The sequence below is a fragment of the Coregonus lavaretus genome (assembly GCF_964263955.1).
Source record: "Coregonus lavaretus genome assembly, chromosome: 27".
Classification (NCBI taxonomy): Eukaryota; Metazoa; Chordata; class Actinopteri; order Salmoniformes; family Salmonidae; genus Coregonus; species Coregonus lavaretus.
This window is the reverse complement of record NC_140014.1, coordinates 3,976,580-4,001,628: the sequence shown is the minus strand read 5'-3', so window position 1 is coordinate 4,001,628 and position 25,049 is coordinate 3,976,580. Positions and strand designations below refer to the sequence as shown.

General features: G+C 41.1%; 1 protein-coding gene across 1 annotated transcript in view; it reads left to right on the top strand.

Moving 5' to 3' along the window:
- The first annotated feature begins 1,983 nt into the window (after positions 1 to 1,983).
- Positions 1,984 to 25,049, top strand: part of LOC311102657 (uncharacterized protein) — a 54,006-nt gene continuing 30,940 nt past the window's right edge. Inside the window, exons 1-3 of the mRNA XM_084144016.1 lie at positions 1,984 to 2,609; positions 16,324 to 16,405; positions 16,586 to 17,094. Coding sequence (XP_084000142.1) covers positions 2,541 to 2,609; positions 16,324 to 16,405; positions 16,586 to 17,094 — 660 coding nt within the window. The 5' untranslated portion in view covers positions 1,984 to 2,540. The remainder of the gene's footprint in view (positions 2,610 to 16,323; positions 16,406 to 16,585; positions 17,095 to 25,049) is intronic.

Sequence of the window (25,049 nt, the reverse complement as noted above, 5' to 3'; positions counted from 1 at the left end):
GACAACAGAAAACAGGCACAGGGGAAAAAGCTACCCCGGCAATACAAGGTACGAGTAGCTCCACCGAGCTACACTACTCTCACAATAAACAATCACCCACAAGGACAAGGGGGGCAGAGGGAACACTTATACACGGACTAATGAGGGGATAAGAACCAGGTGTGTGTAATTAACAAGACAAGACAAATGGAATGATGATATATGGAGCGGCAGTGGCTAGTAAGCCGGTGACCACGAACGCCGAAGCCTGCCCGAACAAGGAGGGGAGGCAGCCTCGGCGGAAGTCGTGACAGTGTGCATAAGTAGAAAAAACATCTTTCATGTTGCCATAACGTCTTTGACTCTGTCATACAGTACACGCTTTTAGTTTTTGTTGTCCTAGGCTACCTGGCTAAAATGCTTGCTCGCAAGCCTAACTTCCTTTCATGGGCAACGATGAGCCAGCTAGTTAACATTAGCCTACTACATCTAACTACATATTGAACTTCCTTCCTCTCAGGCCAGAGGCACAATGTATGAATGTATGGTTGGATCAGAATCACCGTTATAATCATTGGCCAGTACGGAGAATTAAGTAAAACTACAAGTCCAAATCCCTATCTCCGTCCATGGCTATTTTAGGAAAGAGCCAATTTTAGCTAGCTAGCTAGCCACCGGAGGGCAACAACATAACGACATGCAACAATTCAAGGTTTTTTTCTTCTGTCAATGACGTTTGGCTTGATGTGATATGATTGGTGTGAAGCCAAATCCAAACTGGCTTCCTTTTACCCTTTTTTGGTGCTCCAGGACCATTCACAGTTGAGCTCGCTCAGTTTAGCTCAACGCTGATCGGCTATTATTGTATAAAAACAAATATCAAGGGAGGCCAAATGCTTTCTGGCATCCCTTGCATTCAATGCTACGGGCGGCAACAATATCATGCTCTTTTTGACCAGACAGCATCAGATAGCTGGGCTACACATACAGAGACAGAAGGGCGCTGTTTCGCTCGCTCTGATGCTTTCTCCAGTGAGATACATTCAGCCCCTTACGAATTGAAGGAAAATTATGAAACAAAGAGAGACGAAAGATGCATTATATATATATACACTACCAGTCAAAGGTTTGGACACGCCTACTCATTCAAGGGGTTTTCTTTATTTTTACTATTTTTTACATTGTAGAATAATAGTGAAGACATCAAAACTATGAAATAACACATATGGAATCATGTAGTAAGCAAAAAAATGTTAAACAAATCAATATATATATATATATATATATATATATATATATACATATTATTTTTGGTTTTTTTAAATTATCCTTTGGGAATATGAACCCATCACAGCCAGAAAAGGTGAATAATTTATTCTGCAATGGTTATGAAAATAAAATAAAGTAGAAAAAGATTCCTATGTCTAATTATTTTAGAGTTTAAAAATAAAACACATAGATTTTTGCTCTTCTCAGTAATGGCAAATGGCAGCATTCTTGTTAATATGTTTCCAGTTTTAATTTTTTTCTGAATAAGCTTTTCATCATATCCACAATTTGCACAAAATAGTTACTTGCCAGCTTGCAATACAATATTTCAACCACTAGCAGACGTGCGTACGCGTGGTCTAAAGTTTGATGGAAGGTGACTACATTCTCACATCCAAGTTACATTTGTATAAATGCCAACTTTTGCGTGTAAACTGGCGCCAGCACATTTTGGGGTATATTTTGTACATATGCATGGTTTATAAATGATGCCCCTGGACGACATCATCCTGATGAGTTCCCAAATCTAAGTAACCGTATGGTTCTCCAATAGATGCAAATTAACAGAGATATATTACATTCTTAATGCTTATAGCAGTAAATAAAGACTGTACATAAACATATACGACTCATATCGTTCAAAGTAAACAAGATATGGCTTTAAGAAATAGGCAGCCACCCCTCCTTCTTGTGAAAAAACACATCACTCCTTGGAGAAGCCAATGAAAAAGCCGGATCCATAAATGAGAGAAGTAGAATATGTTGTTGTAAGAGAGCGTGTACAGAGCGTGTACATTCGGCTGTGTGTGCGTGCGCCTGAACGTGAACAAGTTGACTAAATGTAGCCTACATAGCTCGCGCGCTATTCCTACTATTATTTTTTTCAAAGCCGAGGAGGAGAAAGTCTAAACTATCATGATTTATTAATTTGGGATCTGGTAAACAAGCTACCAGGACTGGCTACGTCGCTAGCAAGCTAAATGAACACACAATAACGAAGTCGGTTTTAGTTTAAATTGGTCTTAATAAAGCCTGTCACATAACGGATTTCGATCGCTATCATGTCAAGATATTTACCTGCACAAAGTATGTCTTCAGCCTGATATTGGGGGCTGAAAGTTGAGTTTGTCATCTTTGTGTGTGTGTGTGTGTGACTGACTGTTTGCTTTAGAAAGTATGTGGCTTTTAATGTGCAAACTGCTGTACATTTCAAAGTAGTTGTCGCATGGCTTCACACCAGCAACAAAAATAGTTTGGTGACGATAGATCAGCCATATCCGTAAACGTTCAGGATGTTGAAGACTTTAACCAAGAAGCTAAGAAGACATTCGCTCAATGAGATACACCCCTTTCAATTTAAGGTAAGCCTCATAGTATTGTCGAATCTACCCTACTAGTTATGGGTTGACAGCCAATGGATTTCAGCAACTTTGAGGAATGTTGGATATTGACCCTTACCTCGTGTTCTATGTTAATTCGTATTGCATTATGCAGAGCAGTGGCGATTTTAGCATGTACATCTTGGTGGGGCAAACTCAAAAACATTTTTTTTTAGATGGATGCCAGCAAAGCCATTACACAACACAACACTAAACAATACATTAATTGCACTAGAACGGTGACAAACGGTGCCCACAAACTGTTAGGGCCTACATAAAGTTGTCCCTACAGCAGAGCTTTCTTTTCAGCACCATGGAGTGAATCCTCACCACCGCTACACCTGGCTATTAGCGGAGCCTTGTCTGGCAGTGAAAAAGTTCATTCAGCCTCATTTACTGCCTTTAAAAAAAACAAGCTGATATGGCTGACTTGCTTAAGCGAATGTGGTTTCTACTGACAATTGAGATGTACAAACTATGGCATAAGGGAACGATGAGCGGATAAGAGGCAATCCGTAATTTCGATTAAGACAATGAGCGAGCTAAGACGGACGTAGTCAATATAACTAAATGTACAGTGACAGAATTCAGAACATGGGCCGTTCTTACAGTATTCTCCCTGTACACCGAGCCAGAACCGTAGGATAAATAAAGGGGGCATATAAGCAGACAATGAAAGCTCTTACAATATTCGATGATGACATTTCTCTAAAACAGGGTATAGGCTACATGTGCACCACCAAGTCAGAACAGTAGGTTAAGTTATTAGGGGGAAAGGGACCAAATTATTAGGGTGAGGCACATGGGCTACTAACAGCTTACTACACAACATACACTTAGTAATACTTTCTTAGCTACAGTATACATATCTCCCTGGCATATTACATCATTTATGCAGCAGCATACTAGACATTTTTGGACTCACAGTTGTGCTGTGCTCACTTGAACAGGAAGGTAGCGCGGTGGTCCTTCTTGTGGGCAAATTTAGTCATCAAACTTTGTCATCTAAGTCTGGCATTCTCTGGATTTATGGTGCTTTCAAGACAACTGGGAACTCTGAATCATGACATCAGTGATCTTCAGGTTGGATCTCTAGAAAGAGCCCCGAGTTCCCGACTTGGAATTCCGAGTTGGATGACTGTTCAACAACTTTTCCCAGTTGGAGCTCACTGAAGTCTGAGATTATTCAGAGTTTACAGTTGTTTTGAACGCGGCAGAAGTCATGCTGGCTTGACAGCATGGCCAATGTATTCAACCTTTTCTGGCCCATGGTGTTGCATGTGAATGTTTATCCTTTTAAGCTTGGAAAAGAGACCCTTAAACCCAGACTTGGAACACACACCCACTCCACCGAATAGCAGGCAGGGGAAGCAAAATAAGGATTGCTTTGCAATGCTTGCAGTGAGCCACTGATTCCTTCCAAACCACTCATTGTTGAATTTGCGATTTCCTACTTGTTGTGTAATGTTTATGTCCAATGGCCGATGAGCACCGATTCGTTTTATCTATAATATCTCTTCATATGACAAGGATTGAAAAGCATTTGCCAGTATATTGTTGACGTGATTCATGATGATGACTGCTTGTCTAGCTTGCTAGCTAAGATTTTGAAAGTATGATGTTGACATGATCAGTCCAATCAAAGCTACGGTAGATATGATGTGATTTGACATCATTTTATCTGTGGCCAATGACCTTGAGCCTTCTTGGATGGGCACTTCTAATGTAACTCTATGGCAGCACCCAAGAGGGCTTGAACTTTCTAGCTCTCCCTGTAGATTTTGCAGTGACGTAGTCCTCATGAGTGACAGAACACTGCGCCAATTACGACACAACTAGAGAAGATTACCAACCCCAAAAGTCTGTATTTTCCGCTGGCTGCCCCTCCACCACAGAAAACACTAAGCTAGGCTGAAACACCTGCATTTTGGAGCTGCCTTACTCAAGAAAGCAAAAAAGAGTCCATGTTTTTATGCGGCTTTATTAACGAAATATATATATATTTTTTACATTGTTAGTTTGCAAACTGATATGTGACACGTATTAATGCCAAAATAACATGCAAAACAGGCAAAATTGCCTCACCTGCCCTGAATGATGGGTCACCACTGATGCAGAGTGTTTTTGCTTGGGCCTGTGGCTTTAGGTGAATGACCTGGTTACTTTGAAAGAGACTACTGCAGCCACACACACATACACACTTGAAACAGCGTATGTCAACGCTATCTCAATGATCAACAAGCATGTGGGCTGTACAGTATTTTCGCAACTACTTCAAACCAGGCATTTAAACGTTCAAAGGAATTTTGATAGATACATACTATGCAAGCAACTACAACTACAAACACACACACCTGGAGACAGGCTGGTTTGACACAGTTACAAAGACCAAATAACTCTTACATGTATAAACACAGTTCAGTTCTGTATAATATCACATCAGTATTACACAAACTCATTTCAACTGACTTCATTTCACACGCACGCACGAGCACATACACACACACACCATCACCCTACTTCAATTTATTACACATCTGGTTCTTCTCTGAAAAGGGGAATCTGGCTTTTAGTAACTTGTGTGTGTATGGACCATAGCTCAACAGTGTTTCCATCCTAAACTGCCTAGAATACCTTCACACACACACACACACATCCTGCCCTGCTTAAAACACACTTACGATGTGCCTATCCAACAGCTGTTCAATTCTGCAGATAGTCTTCTCAGTCCAAAGAGCTTTATCAGTGTTTCCCTAGACTAAATGTTGTCTTAGGCGGAGCAATAAGGAACCTGCAGCAATATACAGAGCTGCCGTCGCCACGGTCTTCAATAAAAACACTGACTGTTTGTTGGCCGGTGGCGGCATCACCAATTTCAATACATTTCATATAATGATGGTGATCGATGATTGAAGTCACTCTCCTTTACACTTGCTTCGCTTCAACCTTTAGTGGCACCCACTTCAATGTTACACGGCACTCATTTTGTGCAACAATGCTAACTTTTCATGTAAGGTGTAGAGGCGCTCTATATTGTGAATGGCTCACTCGCCTCACCCACCAACATTGTGTAGCAACCAACTCCAACTTGAGCAGCCATTTTGTGCCACCATTTGAATGGCCTGGTGGAGATGGTGGAAAGCGCACCCCAAATGTTACTGATACAATATTGTATCAGTAAGTCCTGGCTGCTAGCTCTTCTAATTATTGGAATTATTTGAAGGCACCACCCCTTTTCAGATATCTTGGGAAGATATGTGTCACTGGTGTGTCACAGACCACAGTGGAGGCTGTGAAAGTGGTCATTCTTGAGAGCGAGGGCTTAGGACACCCAAAGATAATTATCCTCATTGGTGTGGATGGGCCCTGTTCCACTCCTGACTCAGGAGCTCAGCCTAATGAAGACAATTACAGGACTAGTTACATGGACGTGATCCCCATGTGAGCATGCCAGGAACGGAAAGGCAAATCAGACCTGGGGTCTAGTGCACGAGAGAGAGAGAGTGAGTGTGAGTGTGTCAGTTTTATAGGATTTGTGAGTTAAAGCAGCTGAAGTGTGTGTCTGGCATGGGTCTGTTTATGTAGTTATGTTTGCATGTCTAATCTACATTCTTCTAGAAATCACAAGTATGTCTGTGTGCAATTCACTCCGTTATTGCAAGGAAAGCTAACATGAGCTTGCAGACATGATGGTTGACCAACAACGTGTGTCATACTCTGTATCAGAGAGGAGCATGGGCCTGTAGCACAGGTGGGCAGTGTATTTGCAAGGCTGTGTTAGTGTGCTGCTATGGAAAGCATATGCATGTGAACCAGCCAGCGTGTGTGTCTGTGTGTTCCAAGATCCAGTTTAGAAAGCTGCTCAGTGACACTGAGTAAGTGAGTGACAGGGATTAATTTCAAGCATACTTGACATACTACTCACGCTTGCGTAGGCTACAGTTTCTCAGGGACATATGCACACTGAAACACACTCATTAAAGTGTGTGTTTGCCCTCTTATTGACTCCATGGCACTGTTCCCACTACAACAGCAGTGTTTCTGGGGTGATTGGTTTGTGGTAAATGGACATATGCTGTTGAATAGCATAAATCTCACTAATTCCACCAGTTAAAAAAACAACAACATAAATGCTACTTCCTTTTGATGTGGTAAAATGTATTACATGTCTGAAATCGGATTGGAATTAGGCTAGCTGATGTAATCCAAGGAAAGTTATTCCTACAAACTAACAACTCGTTGATTTCCTTGATAAGACTTTGTTTCTCAGTTCCCCTTCTAACGGGTCGAGAATATATATTTTTTAGCTGGTAATAGTTATCTAATAGTTATCTTCTGGTTCTGCAAACAAGTAGCCAAGTCTTTAGCCAGTGGTGTAAAGTACTTAAGTAAAAATACTTTAAAGTACTAGTTAAGTAGTTTTTTGGGGGTATCTGTACTTTACTATTTATATTTTTGACAACTTTTACTTTTACTTCACTACATTCCTGAAAAAAATTATGTACTTTTTACTCCATACATTTTCCCTGACACCCAAAAGTAGTCGTTACATTTCGAATGCTTAGCAGGACAGGAAAATGGTCCAATTCACACACATCATGAGAACATCCCTGGTCATCCCTACTGCCTCTTATCTGGCAGGCTCACTAAACACACATTTTTAGTTTGTAAATTATGTCTGAGTGTTGGAGTGTGCCCCTGGCTATCTGTAAATTAAAAAAACAAGAAAATCGTGCTGTCTGGTTTGCTTAATATAAGGAATGTGAAATGGTTTATACTTTTACTTTTGATACTTAAGTATATTTTAGCAATTACATTTACTTTTGATACTTAAGTATTTTTAAAACCAAATACTTTTAGACTTTTACTCAAGTAGTATATTAGTGGGTGACTTTCACTTTTACCTTAATAGAAAATTACTTAAGTAACTTTACTTTTACTCAAGTATGACAATTTTGTACTTTTTTAACCACTGCCAATTGGGAACATTCAATAGATGGAGGCGAAATTATGTCATTAGCAAGATTAGGCTAGCATTTGCTTGCTCAACATTTGGGAAACACTCCCAAAAATGAAGAGGCAGAGCTAGGGCAGAAAGAAAGATAGCTCTCACAAATCTGTTTTCTCACATGTTCAAGTGGAATGAGTACAATTTGGCATTCTCTCAACCAGCTTCATGAGGTAGTCACCTGTAATGCATTTCAATTAACAGGTGTGCCTTGTTAAAAGTTAATTTGTGGAATTTCTTTCCTTCTTAATGCGTTTGAGCCAATCAGTTGTGTTGTGACAATGTAGGGGGGTATACAGAAGATAGCCCTATTTGGTAAAATACCAAGTACATATTATGGCAAGAACAGCTCAAATAAGCAAAGAGAAACGACAGTCCATCATTACTTTAAGACATGAAGATCAGTCAATACGGAACATTTCAAGAACTTTGAAGGTTTCTTCAAGTGCGGTAGCAAAAACCATCAAGCGCTATGATGAAACTGGCTCTCATAAGGACCACCACAGGAATGGAAGACCCAGAGTTACCTCTGTTGCAGAGGATAAGTTCATTAGAGTTACCAGCCTCAGAAATTGGAGCCCAAATAAATGCTTCACAGAGTTCAAGTCACAGACACATCTCAACATCAACTGTTCAGATGGGACTGTGAATCAGGCCTTCATGGTCGAATTGCTGCAAAGAAACCACTACTAAAGGACACCAATAAGAAGAAGAGACCTGCTTGGGCCAAGACCGGTGGAAATGTGTCCTTTTGGAGATGTTTGGTTCCAAACGCTGTGTCTTTGTGAAACACGGTGTGGGTGAACAGATGATCTCCGCATGTGTAGTTCCCACTGTAAAGCATGGAGGAGGAGGTGTTATGGTGTGGGGGTGCTTTGCTGGTGTCTGTTATTTATTTAGAATTCAAGGTACGCTTAACCAGCATGGCTACCACAGCATTCTGCAGCGATACACCATCCTATCTGGTTTGGGCTTAGTGGGACTATCATTTGTTTTTCAACAGGACAATGTATTCGGCGCATGTGACCAATAAAATTTGATTTGATTTGACCCAACACACCTCCAGGCTGTGTAAGGGCAATATTACCAAGAAGGAGAGTGATGGAGTGCTGCGTCAGATGACTTGGCATTCACAATCCCCCGACCTCAACCCAATTGAGATGGTTTGGGATGAGTCGGACGGCAGAGTAAAGGAAAAGCAGCCAAGTGCTCAGCATATGTGGGAACTCCTTCAAGACGGTTGGAAAAGCATTCCAGGTGAAGCTGGTTGAGAGAATGTATTGCCTGCACATGTCCAATCTCTATGAAGTGCATAGGGTATGTGCTCGATTTGGGATTGGGCGTTAGAGGTAGTCAGGACGTTTACTTTACACACATTATGATGGGATTGCTAAAAGGAATGTTAACAGTAACCTCAAGGGTAAGGGTGGTCCTTGGAAATCAAGATTGTTGGTGCAATTCTTATGCTCAACATGCAAGCAGGAGCCATTTGTGTGGCATAATGGCATTACTAGTTTATAGGCATTTAAGGAGTAATGTTCACCACAGATTTGATCGCTAAGTAGATGAGAAAATGTATTAGGCAAAGGATACTGTGTGGCAGGTAATGCTAGGTGTTGCTGTAGCTAGTAGCCTGATGATGCCCTGCTAAAACAGTAAGCAAATCAGCTCCTCTGCACAGCACATGCAAATCTCGAGCATTCTTGTGCAGAATCTCATCAAACTCAGACACACACACACACTGTATCTCAACTGTTGCACACGTGCATGCATGAACGTGTACCATATATTATGTATACCGTGCATTTACACACAAACACACACAGACACTGGCCGTGTCCGAACACCCATTCTAGCGTATTACATACTTAAACTGCATACTATCTACTCATTGTCGCATACTATTTAGCATGTACCATTTAGTAAAAAGTAAGTGGCTCCTGAGTAGGTGGGGCGGGCCGAGTGCGGGTGGATTTTTCCAAATTCAACAGACATGCATCGCATTAACTAACCTGATAATAGCTCATATCTAATTCGATTAATTTCTCTAAACTCTGAATAGAATAGGAATGGAGTTATAGGCCTACTCAAGCTGGTTATTGGAAGACTATCACATTCGACCAATACCGTAGCCCATATAGCCCATCTATCCTATTTAAAAATGACTGAAGACAGAAACAGAATTTTTGTTTCATTTCAACATATTTATTAGTGAAACCAAAGTGCTGTAACATATATAAATTAAATCAAATAGCCTAGTACACACACCAAAACTTTTCAAATGTTCAAATCAAAAGGCTATTGCACAGAAAAACGTGGTCTGTCGGTTGCATCGCACATTCTGAACCGCTAGACAGCAACATAATAAACTAAAGCACTGATCATTGGGAACGAGATCAGAATGACTGCTAAGGCTTGATCCATAAATTAAATAACTTAATAGGTAGCCTAGCCTACAAAACTAAAACAATCCATATGTTCCAACCAATAGGCATAATTAACATGCCATTAATAACGCACCCACATCCCGAGTCATAAATCAAAAGATGGTTTAGTATTTAGTTTAAAAGCTCTGACAAAGGCGAAGAGAACAAGAAACACTTTTCAATGAGAAAACAGAAATCCACTTTGGGTAAAACATAATTTTTTAAAGACTTCTGTTTTAAAGCTGTAGCCTACGATGCAATACTTGTGATCATTTTAAGGAGAACAAAAACGACTTAGCCTACAATTGAACGGCACCGCAGAAGCTTTGCTATTCGGCATCTTCCCAATTAAGTAGCCTAGTTTTGTAGTTTGGCTACTTGAAGAGAATTAGGGCATATCACTCGCAACCCACCTCTTCCAATGCATTGTGGAAAAGTGTGCATCGAATTCTACTAGATGAAGAGCCAAAATAAGTATAACATCCTGGCATTTAAACCATACTTGATTATCAAAAATGCACATATTATAAAACATTATATTTTCGCATACTGAGAATGCATTATGCGCGATTGCGTTGTTTCCCGCTATCTGTTGATTTCAGTAGCCCATCCTTATATCAGCTGTTGTCTAAGCTGAAATTAGTATGACATCCGGGCAATTAAAGTATACAAAAATGTAGAAATGTTGCATACTATTTAACTGAATTTTTTCGGCCTAATATTTAAGATGAAAGTATGGGTATTCGGATACGGTCAACATTCCATCAACTGTTACACACTGTTCCCTCAACTGTTGCATGAACCCATACCATAAACCAAGTAATTAACAAGAAAATCTCTCATACTCAGACAAGCATCAACAATTCACTGTGCACTGCACATAACATTGATGTCCTTTACAAGAGTACCCTCTGATACTACATGCTCATGGTTTGAGAGAAAAACATCTATTCAAATCCATACCTTAGTCATGAAAACCCCATTTAAAATTATCATTTTTCATGGTCCAATTATTTGAACCAAGTTTTGGTTTGAGTTGATCAGATAAAACAAATGCCCCGTTTATCCAGTGTGGGGAGGAAGTATGTAACATAGATAGGGAGACTAAGTTGGACTGCGAAGAGATAAGTAGCCTACCTCTCTCGTACACACACTGAAGCACTTTGTTACTTGATAGTATGCGTTGTGCATGTACCTTTTTAAGTGCAATGTAAATGCATGTGTGCATGTGTGTTTGTGGACTATTGTGTTTGTGTGCATGCGTGTGGTTGTGTGCCCTCTCTTTCACCCGCTGTCCTTATAAGAGGTTAACACCAGCTTCCCTGAACTGCCCTGGGGGCAGAGCGAGGCCAAATAGTTAAGTCAACATGCAACGTCACTGTTATGTTGGCTCATCCTGTTGCCACTGACAATAGTGTCTGACTTGCTCCAAGACGGACATACCCTTGACCTTTTTTCTGGACTTGAGCCCTTAACCCTTTGCTCAAAGTAGAAGTTAGCCTTAAAAACTGACCTAGGAACAGATTACCCTACCCCCAATCCTTAAGGGGAAGAGAAAAATAATATCAGCTTCTCACACAAGCCAATATCAGCTCAGCTTCTCACACAAGCCAATGTGGTGCTAGTGGGTGATGTCATGGAGATAGAAGGTGCAATGGCAGTGAAGTTGGTGTGCTGTGTCTACTGTGGCTGTCGTTGTAAAGAATTGATCGAGAACTATGCTGCTATATACTATATACTGCTTCAAATTATAATAAGGCAATATTAATTATTATAACTGTAATTGCACAATCTGTACTTAGCTAAGGTAGTAGTGGAAATAGTTTGATGGTGTAAACATTCGTAAAGATATTTGATCATGATTAGCCTAAAGATATTTCATAGCTAGATATAGCCTGTACAGTGGCTTGCGAAAGTGTTCACCCCCCTTGGCATTTTTCCTATTTTGTTGCCTTACAACCTGGAATTAAAATGAATTTTTGGGGGGTTTGTATCATTTGATTTACACAACATGGCTACCACTTTGAAGATGCAAAATAATTTTTATTGTGAAACAAACAAGAAATAAGACAAAAAAACAGAACTTGTGCGTGCATAACTATTCACCCCCCCAAAGTCAATACTTTGTAGAGCCACCTTTTGCAGCAATTACAGCTGCAAATCTCTTGGGGTGTCTCTATAAGCTTGGCACATCTAGCCACTGGGATTTTTGCCCATTCTTCAAGGCAAAACCGCTCCAGCTCCTTCAAGTTGTATGGGTTCCGCTGGTGTACAGCAATCTTGAAGTCATACCACAGATTCTCAATTGGATTGAGGTCTGGGCTTTTACTAGGCCATTCCAAGACATTTAAATGTTTCCCTTAAACCACTTGAGTGTTGCTTTAGCAGTATGCTTAGGGTCATTGTCCTGCTGGAAGGTGAACCTCCGTCCCAGTCTCAAATCTCCGGAAGACTGAAACAGGTTTCCCTCAAGAATTTCCCAGTATTTAGCGTCATCCATCATTCCTTCAATTCTGACCAGTTTCCCAGTCCCTGCCGATGGAAAAACATCCCCACAGCATGATGCTGCCACCACCATGCTTCACTGTGGGGATGGTGTTCTCGGGGTGATGAGAGGTGTTGGGTTTGCGCCAGACATAGCGTTTTCCTTGATGGCCAAAAAGCTCAATTTTAGTCTCATCTGACCAGAGTACCTTCTTCCATATGTTTGGGGAGTCTCCCACATGCCTTTTGGCGAACACCAAACGTGTTTGCTTATTTTTTTCTTTAAGCAATGGCTTTTTTCTGGCCAGTCTTCCATAAAGCCCAGCTCTGTGGAGTGTATGGCTTAAAGTGGTCCTATGGACAGATACTCCAATCTCCACTGTGGAGCTTTGCAGCTCCTTCAGGGTTATCTTTGGTCTCTTTGTTGCCTCTCTGATCAATGCCATCCTTGCCTGGTCAGTGAGTTTGGTGGGCAGCCCTCTCTTGGCAGGTTTGTTGTGGTGCCATATTTTTTCCATTTTTTAATAATGGATTTAATGGTGCTCTGTGGGATGTTAAAAGTTTCTGATATTTTTTTATAACCCCAACCCTGATCTGTACTTCTCCACAACTTTGTCCATGACCTGTTTGAAGAGCTCCTTGGTCTTCATGGTGCCGCTTGCTTGGTGGTGCCCCTTACTTAGTGGTGTTGCAGACTCTGGGGCCTTTCAGAACAGGTGTGTGTATATATATATATACAGGTAAAAGTCAGTAAATTAGAATATTTTGAAAAACTTGATTTATTTCAGTAATTGCATTCAAAAGGTGTAACTTGTACATTATATTTATTCATTGCACACAGACTGATGCATTCAAATGTTTATTTCATTTAATTTTGATGATTTGAAGTGGCAACAAATGAAAATCCAAAATTCCGTGTGTCACAAAATTAGAATATTGTGTAAGGGTTACATTTTGAAGACACCTGGTGCCACAAAATAATCAGCTGATTAACTCAAAACACCTGCAAAGGGCTTTAAATGGTCTCTCAGTCCAGTTCTGAAGCCTACACAAACATGGGGAAGACTTCAGATTTGACAGCTGTCCAAAAGGCGACCATCGACACATTGCACAAGGAGGGAAAGACACAAAAGGTTATTGCAGAAGAGGCTGGCTGTTCTCAGAGCTCTGTGTCCAAACACATTAATAGAGAGGCAAAGGGAAGGAAAAACTGTGGTCAGAAAAAGTGTACAAGCGATAGGGATCACCGCGCCCTAGTCAAGATTGTGAAAAAAAACCCATTCAAAAATGTGGGGGAGATTCACAAGGAGTGGACAGCTGCTGGAGTCAGGGCTTCAAGATCCACCACCAAGAGACGCTTGAAAGACATGGGTTTCAACTGCCGCATACCTCGTGTCAAGCCACTGTTGACCAAGAAACAGCGCGAAAAGCGTCTCACCTGGGCTAAGGAAAAAAAGAGCTGGACTGCTGCTGAGTGGTCTAAAGTCATGTTTTCTGACGAAAGCAAATTTTGCATTTCCTTTGGAAATCGAGGTCCCAGAGTCTGGAGGAAGACAGGAGAGGCACAGGATCCACGTTGCCTGAAGTCTAGTGTAAAGTTTCCACCATCAGTGATGGTTTGGGGTGCCATGTCATCTGCTGGTGTCGGTCCACTCTGTTTCCTGAGATCAAGGGTCAACGCAGCCGTCTACCAGCAAGTTTTAGAGCACTTCATGCTTCCTGCTGCTGACCTGCTCTATGGAGATGGAGATTTCAGGTTCCAACAGGACTTGGCGCCTGCACACAGCGCAAAATCTACCCGTGCCTGGTTTACGGACCATGGTATTTCTGTTCTAAATTGGCCAGCCAACTCCCCTGACCTTAGCCCCATAGAAAATCTGTGGGGTATTGTGAAAAGGAAGATGCAGAATGCCAGACCCAACAACGCAGAAGAGTTGAAGGCCACTATCAGAGCAACCTGGGCTCTCATAACACCTGAGCAGTGCCAGAAACTCATCGACTCCATGCCACGCCGCATTAATGCAGTAATTGAGGCAAAAGGAGCTCCAACCAAGTATTGAGTATTGTACATGCTCATATTTTTCATTTTCATACTTTTCAGTTGGCCAACATTTCTAAAAAATCCCTTTTTTGTATTAGCCTTAAGTAATATTCTAATTTTGTGACACACGGAATTTTGGATTTTCATTTGTTGCCACTTCAAATCATCAAAATTAAATGAAATAAACATTTGAATGCATCAGTCTGTGTGCAATGAATAAATATAATGTACAAGTTACACCTTTTGAATGCAATTACTGAAATAAATCAAGTTTTTCAAAATATTCTAATTTACTGACTTTTACCTGTGTGTGTGTGTATATATATATATATATATATATATATATATATATATATATATATATATATATATATATATATATATATATATATATATATATATATATATATATATATATATATATATATATATACTGAGATCATGTGACAGATCATGTGACACTTAGATTGCGCACAGGTGGACTTTATTTAACTAATTATGTGACTTCTGAAGGTAATTGGTTGCACCAGATCTTATTTAGGGGCGTCATAGCAAAGGGGGTGACTACATATGCACGCACCACTTTTCCGTTATTTATTTTTGAGAATTTTTTTAAACAAGTTATTTTCTTCATTTCACTTCACCAATTTGGACTATTTTGTGCATGTCCATTACATGAAATCCAAATAAAAATCCATTGAAATTACAGGTTGTAATGCAACAAAATAGGAAAAAACGCCAAGGGGGATGAATACTTTTGCAAGGCACTGTATTTTGACAGTGATAGGGAAGTGAGAGTACTATGCAGTGTATAGTGTACCAGTCGCAAACATTCAGCATTGTTCAACGTTGTGTCCTACAATGTCAAAGTGAACTCTGAATGCACCCCAGTTTTATATAGTTGAAGTGTACGCTGCCTGCTTGGAGTAGGACTTGAGGCCCTCGTTCCTTTCTCTTGCTCTCCTTTTCTGTTTGAAGTGCTTCAGTAGGAAGGGGAGGCATTGTGTGAGTGCATGTGTGTGTGAGCACAGATGGCAGCTGCTCAGCCTCAGTGTGGTAATTAATGTGTGTGTGGCGTGTTACTTAACTCTTAGTGCTGCAGTCTGCTGGGTGTCTCTACTGTTGTTGTCGTAGACTCTTCAAAAAGGAACTGCTCTTAAAGGGGCAATCTGGAACTTGGAAATGGCAGCTCTTAGTTTACACTGAACTGAAGAGGCCAAATTGACCAGGCCTGGATTGAAGCTTTTTGTAACGTCATCTCTCTTCCAGATTTCAATTTGAGAGTAAGGAATTTTCCAGGAAAAAATGCCATTTGGCCAAGTTTGGGTGTTAGCATGATGTGCAAACAGAGTTGCACTCATCTTGACCTTTTGCACAATTTCTCCAACACAATGTTTATTTGAGTCTTTGGATAAAATTATGTTTGTTGAGAATTATGTCAGTGGGCCACCCTGTTGCTTAGTGATGCTGTTGCGGTAGCTGTAGAGATGTGAGGCAAGTTGAGTGAAAGAAGATTGGTGATTTGGTAAAGATACTGCTTCCTAGATGCTTCATAGTTGCAATGACATGAAACTGGGTATTTTTTCTAATAAATATGCTACTTGTCGACCTAACCTAGAAAAGCCCCAAAGAGTGTCTTGTACTGATGCTAACTGTATGCTATCTCATGTAGGAAGTTGACGGACAAGCCATATGTTGCCCAATTAAATAGTTATCCTTTAACCCTTTCCCTTCTAGATTTCCTACCATGGCAGTGGGGAGGGAGCGGAGAGTGACGATTCCGAGGGGGAGAACCAGGAGCTTGCACAGATTGACAGAGGTATGTGGCCCGCCCGCTCAAACCAACCCAAGTCTTCTATGCTCTTCGTTTTTACATGGATGTGGGGAGGGTCATTTAGCAGATAAAGCCACTTTCAGTTTACACAGTATAGAAGTAGACATGCTTGTCGCCATCTCTGCCTCTTCACCTTTGACCTGTGCTCTTGGTCACCCCCCTCAGAGAGGCGGCGGAACTGCAGCCTCACCCCTCTGGCCACCAGCCAGCAGCACAATCAGGGTCCCCTATCTCCGGCACGCCTCCGTCACCTACGCCTCCTTCTAGACCCGACTCTGGACCGCCACTCGTCCGAAGAAGAGCTGGAGCGAATCAGCCACGGTGTTGGAGACGGCAGGAAGTGGATGCTGAAACATCGCCACGGCGACCACCACAGCAGTGCCTCCAGCGACGAGGAGGTGCGGGACCTGTGTGGCTGCGTCCCGGTGGCAGCATCCTTGGAGCCTGGGACTTGCCTGGCGGCTTCCACCAGCCCGGTGCACTTTAGCTCTAGCCCGCCTCGCAGCCTCAAGCCACCGCCTCCAATTTGGCTCCAGTTCCAGGTGGTGCAGCCTGCTGCCAGGCCCATCATCTTGACCCACTTCGACCAGTCGGCGGCTCCCTATAGGAAACACAGGCACAGCTACGGGGGAGAGCCGGGGAGGCCGAGTCTGGACCTGGAGAAAATGCAACAGGTTAGCGTCATTTACGTTGCGTCTACTGTTCTTAAATAGTGACCGTTAGCATAGCATTGTTATTCTCCAATCAGCGTAGCATATTGTGGTTTGGGTAACATCTCACAAGTATTTGGCAATCATAGAAACACATAGCTGGGTCATTCTCTAATTTTGTCAAAAATTTATATTTATTTCACAAAATTGTTATATTCTGTTAAAGAGCACATAACAAACATGTTTTACCATCTCAAGAGAAAGATTACTATAGAAATGACTATAAAAGTGATACGGTTGATTGTAACAGGGTTGATGACTTCATCTTAAATCAGCCATTAACGTAACTCCCCTTGTGACAGGGGGAATGGAAGCTTGTTGTGTGCCACAGGGAGGGGAAATTGAAAGCAACCTTCACAACAGTATTTGAACTTAAAACATTTCTAGCCTATCTATCTATGGGTAACAGCCAGGGTTTCCCACCACAAAACCCAAGAAAATGGCCAAAAAGAGTAGAACCAGTTCACCTGCATTTACACTATGATTTGAGTCTTAGATGTTCAATGTTTCTTTCACATTTATTTTCTAAAGGAATAGTTTTACCATATTAAAACGAGTTCAGTTCACGTTAGGGTTGACATTAAACGTAAGGGGCAAATTACATTAAATAAGTAAAAATCTTCAGTATTTACTTTCCCAAAGAAACAAAATAACTAGGGCTTTACAAATTTGTGAAAACTGGGAAAATCTTGGGGTTAAGTAGGTTGAAATCTTCCAAGTTGGACAAACATGACGTGGGACATTCCAAAATTAGGATTTTCAGAGAAAACAAATAATGTATTTTATTTAAACGCACTGTCAAGGCAGCAGCTACTCTTCCTGGGGTCCAGCAAAATTAAGGCAGTTTTACAATTATGCTGTTTGATTATTTTAAAATACTAGTTTTGGATGGACTAACCCTTTAAGCATCACCAAAAGTTTTAAACAGTTAAGAGGCATTCTTTATCTATGTTGGTAGATGATGGCATATTCCAACTCTTGTTTGGGTTTGGACAGGGCTCTAAAGTGCGACCAAAATATTTTCCCGTGCGACCAGGAGTTTTATTTTGGGAGCACTGTGCGACTATGAAGAAACTCTCCCAGATAATAATTGTCATAATGATAAGGCTTTGCTGTACTGTTGTTTCCTAGTGCCCTAGAGAAACAAGCGAGTGAAGATTCGTTAGCGTCATGGATTCACTATTTCCACAGCGAAAACGGCTTGCTTGTAGCTCAACCAGGTCAAAAGATCTGACCATATTACAGGTGCAACATTTTTATCTTCCTATAGCGAAACTTCGGGACCACATTTTACATTCCTGAACCATTTTGTGGGCCGTTCTAAAACTATTTGCACGCAGATGTCGTTAAACGTTTGTTTACACTTTGTTGTTTACACATGTTACCTCATTGGATAGCTAGCTAACAACCTGGTAACCTTACCAGTATATCCAAACATTTGGGGGCACAGAAAGAAAGGAAAAGGGTTAGCTTTTTCAGGAGATCAATGATCATAGCAATGAATGAATGACATCTATTGCATGTCGTCATCACAAACAAACCTGACGTTTTTAAAGAGACCAAACCTGACGTTTTCAATGTAATGCATCTCAATAGGAAAATAGTGATTTTACACAATGTAGAAACCTAATATTCCACAAATGACTTTGTGATTTCAATGACAGGTATTCAACATTTTAGCTTTTATAATAAAATAAATTTATTTACAGTGTTACATATTACATTCTAGGGCACAGCATGTACAGTGGGGAAAAAAAGTATTTAGTCAGCCACCAATTGTGCAAGTTCTCCCACTTAAAAAGATGAGAGAGGCCTGTAATTTTCATCATAGGTACACGTCAACTATGACAGACAAAATGAGAAAAAAAATTCCAGAAAATCACATTGTAGGATTTTTAATGAATTTATTGGCATATGATGGTGGAAAATAAGTATTTGGTCAATAACAAAAGTTTCTCAATACTTTGTTATATACCCTTTGTTGGCAATGACACAGGTCAAACGTTTTCTGTAAGTCTTCACAAGGTTTTCACACACTGTTGCTGGTATTTTGGCCCATTCCTCCATGCAGATCTCCTCTAGAGCAGTGATGTTTTGGGGCTGTCGCTGGGCAACACAGACTTTCAACTCCCTCCAAAGATTTTCTATGGGGTTGGGATCTGGAGACTGGCTAGGCCACTCCAGGACCTTGAAATGCTTCTTACGAAGCCACTCCTTCGTTGCCCGGGCGGTGTGTTTGGGATCATTGTCATGCTGAAAGACCCAGCCACGTTTCATCTTCAATGCCCTTGCTGATGGAAGGAGGGTTTCACTCAAAATCTCACGATACATGGCCCCATTCATTCTTTCCTTTACACGGATCAGTCGTCCTGGTCCCTTTGCAGAAAAACAGCCCCAAAGCATGATGTTTCCAACCCCATGCTTCACAGTAGGTATGGTGTTCTTTGGATGCAACTCAGCATTCTTTGTCCTCCAAACATGACGAGTTGAGTTTTTACCAAAAAGTTATATTTTGGTTTCATCTGACCATATGACATTCTCCCAATCCTCTTCTGGATCATCCAAATGCACTTCAGACGGGCCTGGACATGTACTGGCTTAAGCAGGGGGACACGTCTCGCACTGCAGGATTTGAGTCCCTGGCGGCGTAGTGTGTTACTGATGGTTGGCTTTGTTACTTTGGTCCCAGCTCTCTGCAGGTCATTCACTAGGTCCCCCCGTGTGGTTCTGGGATTTTTGCTCACCGTTCTTGTGATCATTTTGACCTCACGGGGTGAGATCTTGCGTGGAGCCCCAGATCGAGGGAGATTATCAGTGGTCTTGTATGTCTTCCATTTCCTAATAATTGCTCCCACAGTTGATTTCTTCAAACCAAGCTGCTTACCTATTGCAGATTCAGTCTTCCCAGCCTGGTGCAGGTCTACAATTTTGTTTTTGGTGTCCTTTGACAGCTCTTTGGTCTTGGCCATTGTGAAGTTTGGAGTGTGACTGTTTGAGGTTGTGGACAGGTGTATTTTATCTGATAACAAGTTCAAACAGGTGCCATTAATACAGGTAACGAGTGGAGGACAGAGGAGCCTCTGAAAGAAGAAGTTACAGGTCTGTGAGAGCCAGAAATCTTGCTTGTTTGTAGGTGACCAAATACTTATTTTCCACCATAATTTGCAAATAAATTCATTAAAAATCCTACAATGGGATTTTCTGGATTTATTTTCCTCAATTTGTCTGTCATAGTTGACGTGTACCTATGATGAAAATTACAGGCCTCTCTCATCTTTTTAAGTGGGAGAACTTGCACAATTGGTGGCTGACTAAATACTTTTTTTCCCCACTGTACTTCAAAAGTAGCTAGATTTCATATAGGCCAAATATAGGCTGTATCGCAATCAATTTAAAATATATTATTTTCTAGTGCTCCTACATTTCATGTGGTGCTCCTAACTTTTTAAAGTTGGAAGCACCAGTGCTACCAATGAATGGTTTTGAATTTAGAGCCCTGGGTCTGTGGGCCACAGCTCAGATCTTCCAAGATTACTCACTGCACTTTGACAACCTTTGGACACAAGTGTATTTCTCATCCTTTTCTCACCCAGGGCTGTTTGTTTGTCTAGTATGTCATGTTATGTGGATTTAATGAGTTATGGGTTCAAGTAAAGCGTTACCTAAATTTAACTGATGAATGTTTTCACAAAGTACAATTGACCAAGAAATTAGGGTGAATATGTTATATTGCTCAGATTGTATGAAGTACACTCTGGAACTAGGCCATACTGTAGGGTAGCCTTGTACCACCAGTCAGTTAACCTAATCCCAAGCTCAATGTAATTAAGAATAGTCTAAGGGGCACAATAGCATTCCCCTTGTGCGCACGCACACACACACACACACACACTCACTCCATGGCCAGGCGCTTGCCACCTCGGTGGTCCAGAGAGATGGAGCGGGTGGCACAGACGGCAGATGTCTGCCCTCATTTCTCACAAAAGCGAGCGAGCGAAAGACGGAGGGGTGGAGGCAGGAGGAGAGAATTAAATAAACAACGGAAAATGACGACTAATGAGTCATAGAGAAGCTGGTCCAGTGATGGTTAAAATCCAATAGCCACATGGGCCGAGGATAGGATATTGGAAGTGTGTGTAGGGGAGGGTTTGAGAGGTCCATATGTCCATGGGTGTTTTTGGGAAAAGGGAACAGATGAGAGACAGCGGGCAGCAGTGAGAAGGACTAGGGTGTTTTGCATCTTTGTGTGTGTGTATGTGAGCTCGGACAGCGGGATGGGAGATGTTGGAGGGAATACAATAGAGCTGCCAGACAGTACTCTCCCATTAACCCTTTAGCTGGGCAACTCCAAGTCTGTCCCCCTATGGGACGTGGCCAAAAGTAGTGCACTATAGGCCAGGGAATAGGGTGCCATTTGGGATGCAGATTTAGTCTCCAAATTACCAATCTGAACAACTTTCTAGACTTCTTACCTCCTCCCTATCAAACGTTCTCAACAGTCTAAAAAGTAATTTCCTGCCTCTAAACATTTCCCTCTGTTTTTCTTTCACACAAACAACTCTATTTACAGTGGACCACACACTGAAATTAAACAGTTCTCATCATGCTGGGATAACCGTTGATAACAGGCTGCTTATAGCCGTAATAGGCACATTTTCGACTAACCTTTACATCGCGACACTTTCTTCGTTCTCAACTTGGAAGACAGTGGTATCTTCTAAACTTCCATCGCTAGTTGCAGGTGGAACATATATATTTTTAAATGTTTGCCATGTAAAGGTTAGTCGATATAGCCTTAATAATAGTGCTTATTACGGCTATATAGCTGCCTGTTATCAATGGTAATCCCACCATGATCAGAACCGTTTGATTTAAAATTAGCTATGCTAAGACATACCATGAAGCCAAACACGTCAACAGTGACTAGTAGTAGCACCTTTGCAATAGGCTGGAAGGAAAAACAAGTTCAAAGAGTTGTTATTGTCAGGGATGCGGTTCAGTAGTTGTGAGAGAAATAAATGTGATAGTCTAAAACCAGCAACTGGTGTGACATAATGCACAGTCATTTATCTCGTAATGGTCTTAAAATGATCAAAAGGTCACATGGCTGTCGTTTTGTTGCTGTATGTTTTTAAATCTTTTTTTTCTTTAGGGGGTAGATCAGCTTTAATATTGCAGATAGATTGTGGCATCCATCAATGTAATTGTCTGCATCATTTCCAATCCCCTATATATATTTTTTGTTAATATACAGTACCAGTCAAAAGTTTGGACACACCTACTCATTCAAGGGTTTTTCTCTATTTTGGCTGTTTTCTACATTGTAGAATAATAGTGAGAAGACATCAAAACTATGAAATAACACATATGGAATCATGTAGTAACCAAAAAAGTGTTAAACAAATCAAAATATATTTTATATTTGAGATTCTTCAAAGTAGCCACTCTTTGCCTTGACAGCTTTGCACACGCTTGGCAATCTAAAATCTAAAATATATTTTGATTTGTTTAACACTTTTTTGGTTACTACATTATTCCATATGTGTTATTTCATAGTTTTGATGTCTTCACTATTATTCTACAATGTAAAAAATTGTCAAAATAAAGAAAAACCCCTGAATGAGTGGGTTTGTCCAAACTTTTGACTGGTATTTTTTCCTTTATTATTTTCCCCTATCTCTACCACCCCTCCCCTAATTGGAGTAAATTAATGGACAACAATACTTAGGCTTCTTCTTCCAGCTAATACATACTATATACATTTTACGAACACAGTATATTTTACAATAGTTATCTGTTGTTTGTTTTTAGTCCCATCCTTCAGATACCCTCAACCCCTCCCATCTACAGTGCCTTCGGAAAGTGTTCAGACCACTTGACTTTTTCCACATTTTGTTACGGTACAGCCTTCTTCTAAAATGGATTAAATAAATACAAATCCTCAGCAATCTACACACAATACCCAATAATGACAAAGTGAAAAGTTTTTTTTGACATTTTCACAAATGTATTAAAATTTAAAAACAGAAATACCTTATTTACATAAGTATTCAGACCCTTTGCTATGAGACTCGAAATTGAGCTCAGGTGCATCCTGTTTCCATTGATCATCGTTGAGATGTTTCTATAACTTGGAGTCCACCTGTGGTAAATTCAATTGATTGGACATGATTTGGAAAGGCACACACCTGTCTATATAAGGTCCCACAGTTGACAGTGCATGTCAGAGCAAAAATCAAGCCATGAGGTCAAAGGAATTGTCCGTAGAGCTCCGAGACAGGATTGTATCGAGGCACAGATCTGGGGAAGGGTACCAAAAAAATGTCTGCAGCATTGAAGGTCGCCAAGAACACAGTGGCCTCCATCATTCTTAAATGGAAGATGTTTGGAACCACCAAGGCTAGAGCTGGCCACCTGGCCAAACTGGGCAATCGGGGGAGAAAGGCCTTGGTCAGGGAGGTGATCAAGAACCTGATGGTCACTCTGACAGAGCTCTAGAGTTCCTCCGTGGAGATGTGAGAACCTTCCAGAAGGACAACCATCTCTGCAGCACTCCACCAATCAGGCCTTTATGGTAGAGAGGCCAGACGGAAGCCACTCCTCAGTAAAAGGCACATGATAGCCCGCTTGGAGTTTGCCAAAAGGCGCCTAAAGACTCTCAGACCATGAGAAACAAGATTCTCTGGTTTGATGAAACCAAGATTGAACTCTTTGGCCTGAATGCCAAGCGTCACGTCTGGAGGAAACCTGGCACCATCCCTACGGTGAAGCATGGTGGTGGCAGCATCATGCTGTGGAGATGTTTTTCAGCGGCAGGGACTGGGAGACTAGTCAGGATCGAGGGAAAGATGAACGGAGCAAAGTACAGAGAGATCCTTGATGAAAACCTGCTCCAGAGCGCTCAGGACCTCAAACTGGGGCGAAGGTTCACCTTCCAACAGGACAATGATCCTAAGCACACAGCCAAGACAACGCAGGAGTGGCTTTGGGACAAGTCTCTGAATGTCCTTGAGTAGTGGCCCAGCCAGAGCCCGGACTTGAACCCGATCGAACATCTCTGGAGAGACCTGAAAATAGCTGTGCAGCGACGCTCCCCATCCAACCTGACAGAGCTTGAGAGGATCTGTAGAGAAAAATGGGAGAAACTCCCCAAATACAGGTGTGCCAAGCTTGTAGTATCATACCCAAGAAGACTCGATGCTGTAATCGCTGCCAAAGGTACATCAACAAAGTACTGAGTAAAGGGTCTGAATACTTACGTTAATGTGATATTTCAGTTTTATATTTGTAATAAATGTGCAAACATTTCTAAAAACCTGTTTTTGCTTTGTCTTTATGGGGTATTGTTTGTAGATTGAGGGGGGGGGGGGGGGGGAGAGAATTTGATTTTTTTTAGAATAAGGCTGTAATGTAACAAAATGTGGAAAAAGTCAAATGGTCTGAATACTTTCCGAAGGCACTGTATCTCTGAAGACCATCCAATTTTGATTTCTATTTGCCATATATTTTCCAACTGTGCTGTTTCATTAAAGTTCTGAACCTCTCGTAGTTTCTAAAGACTGTAAATTAAAGATAAACATTTTTGCTAAGAGTATTATTATATTATTGATCGATTGACAATTACTTTTTAAGTCACCCAGCAGTGCTATTTGCAGAGTTAGTTCCAGGTAAATGTTGCAATTCTTCAGCCATTCCTGAACCTGCAACCAAAAACAACCTACATATGGACAGTACCAAAACAAATGATCTAATGATTCTGTCTCTTCGCAGAAACATCTGCAGAGCTGGGATGGTTGTATCCCCCATATATACAGTTGAAGTCGGAAGTTTACATACACCTTAGCCAACTACATTTAAACTCAGTTTTTCACAATTCCTGACATTTAATCCTAGTAAAAATTCCCTGTTTTAGGTCAGTT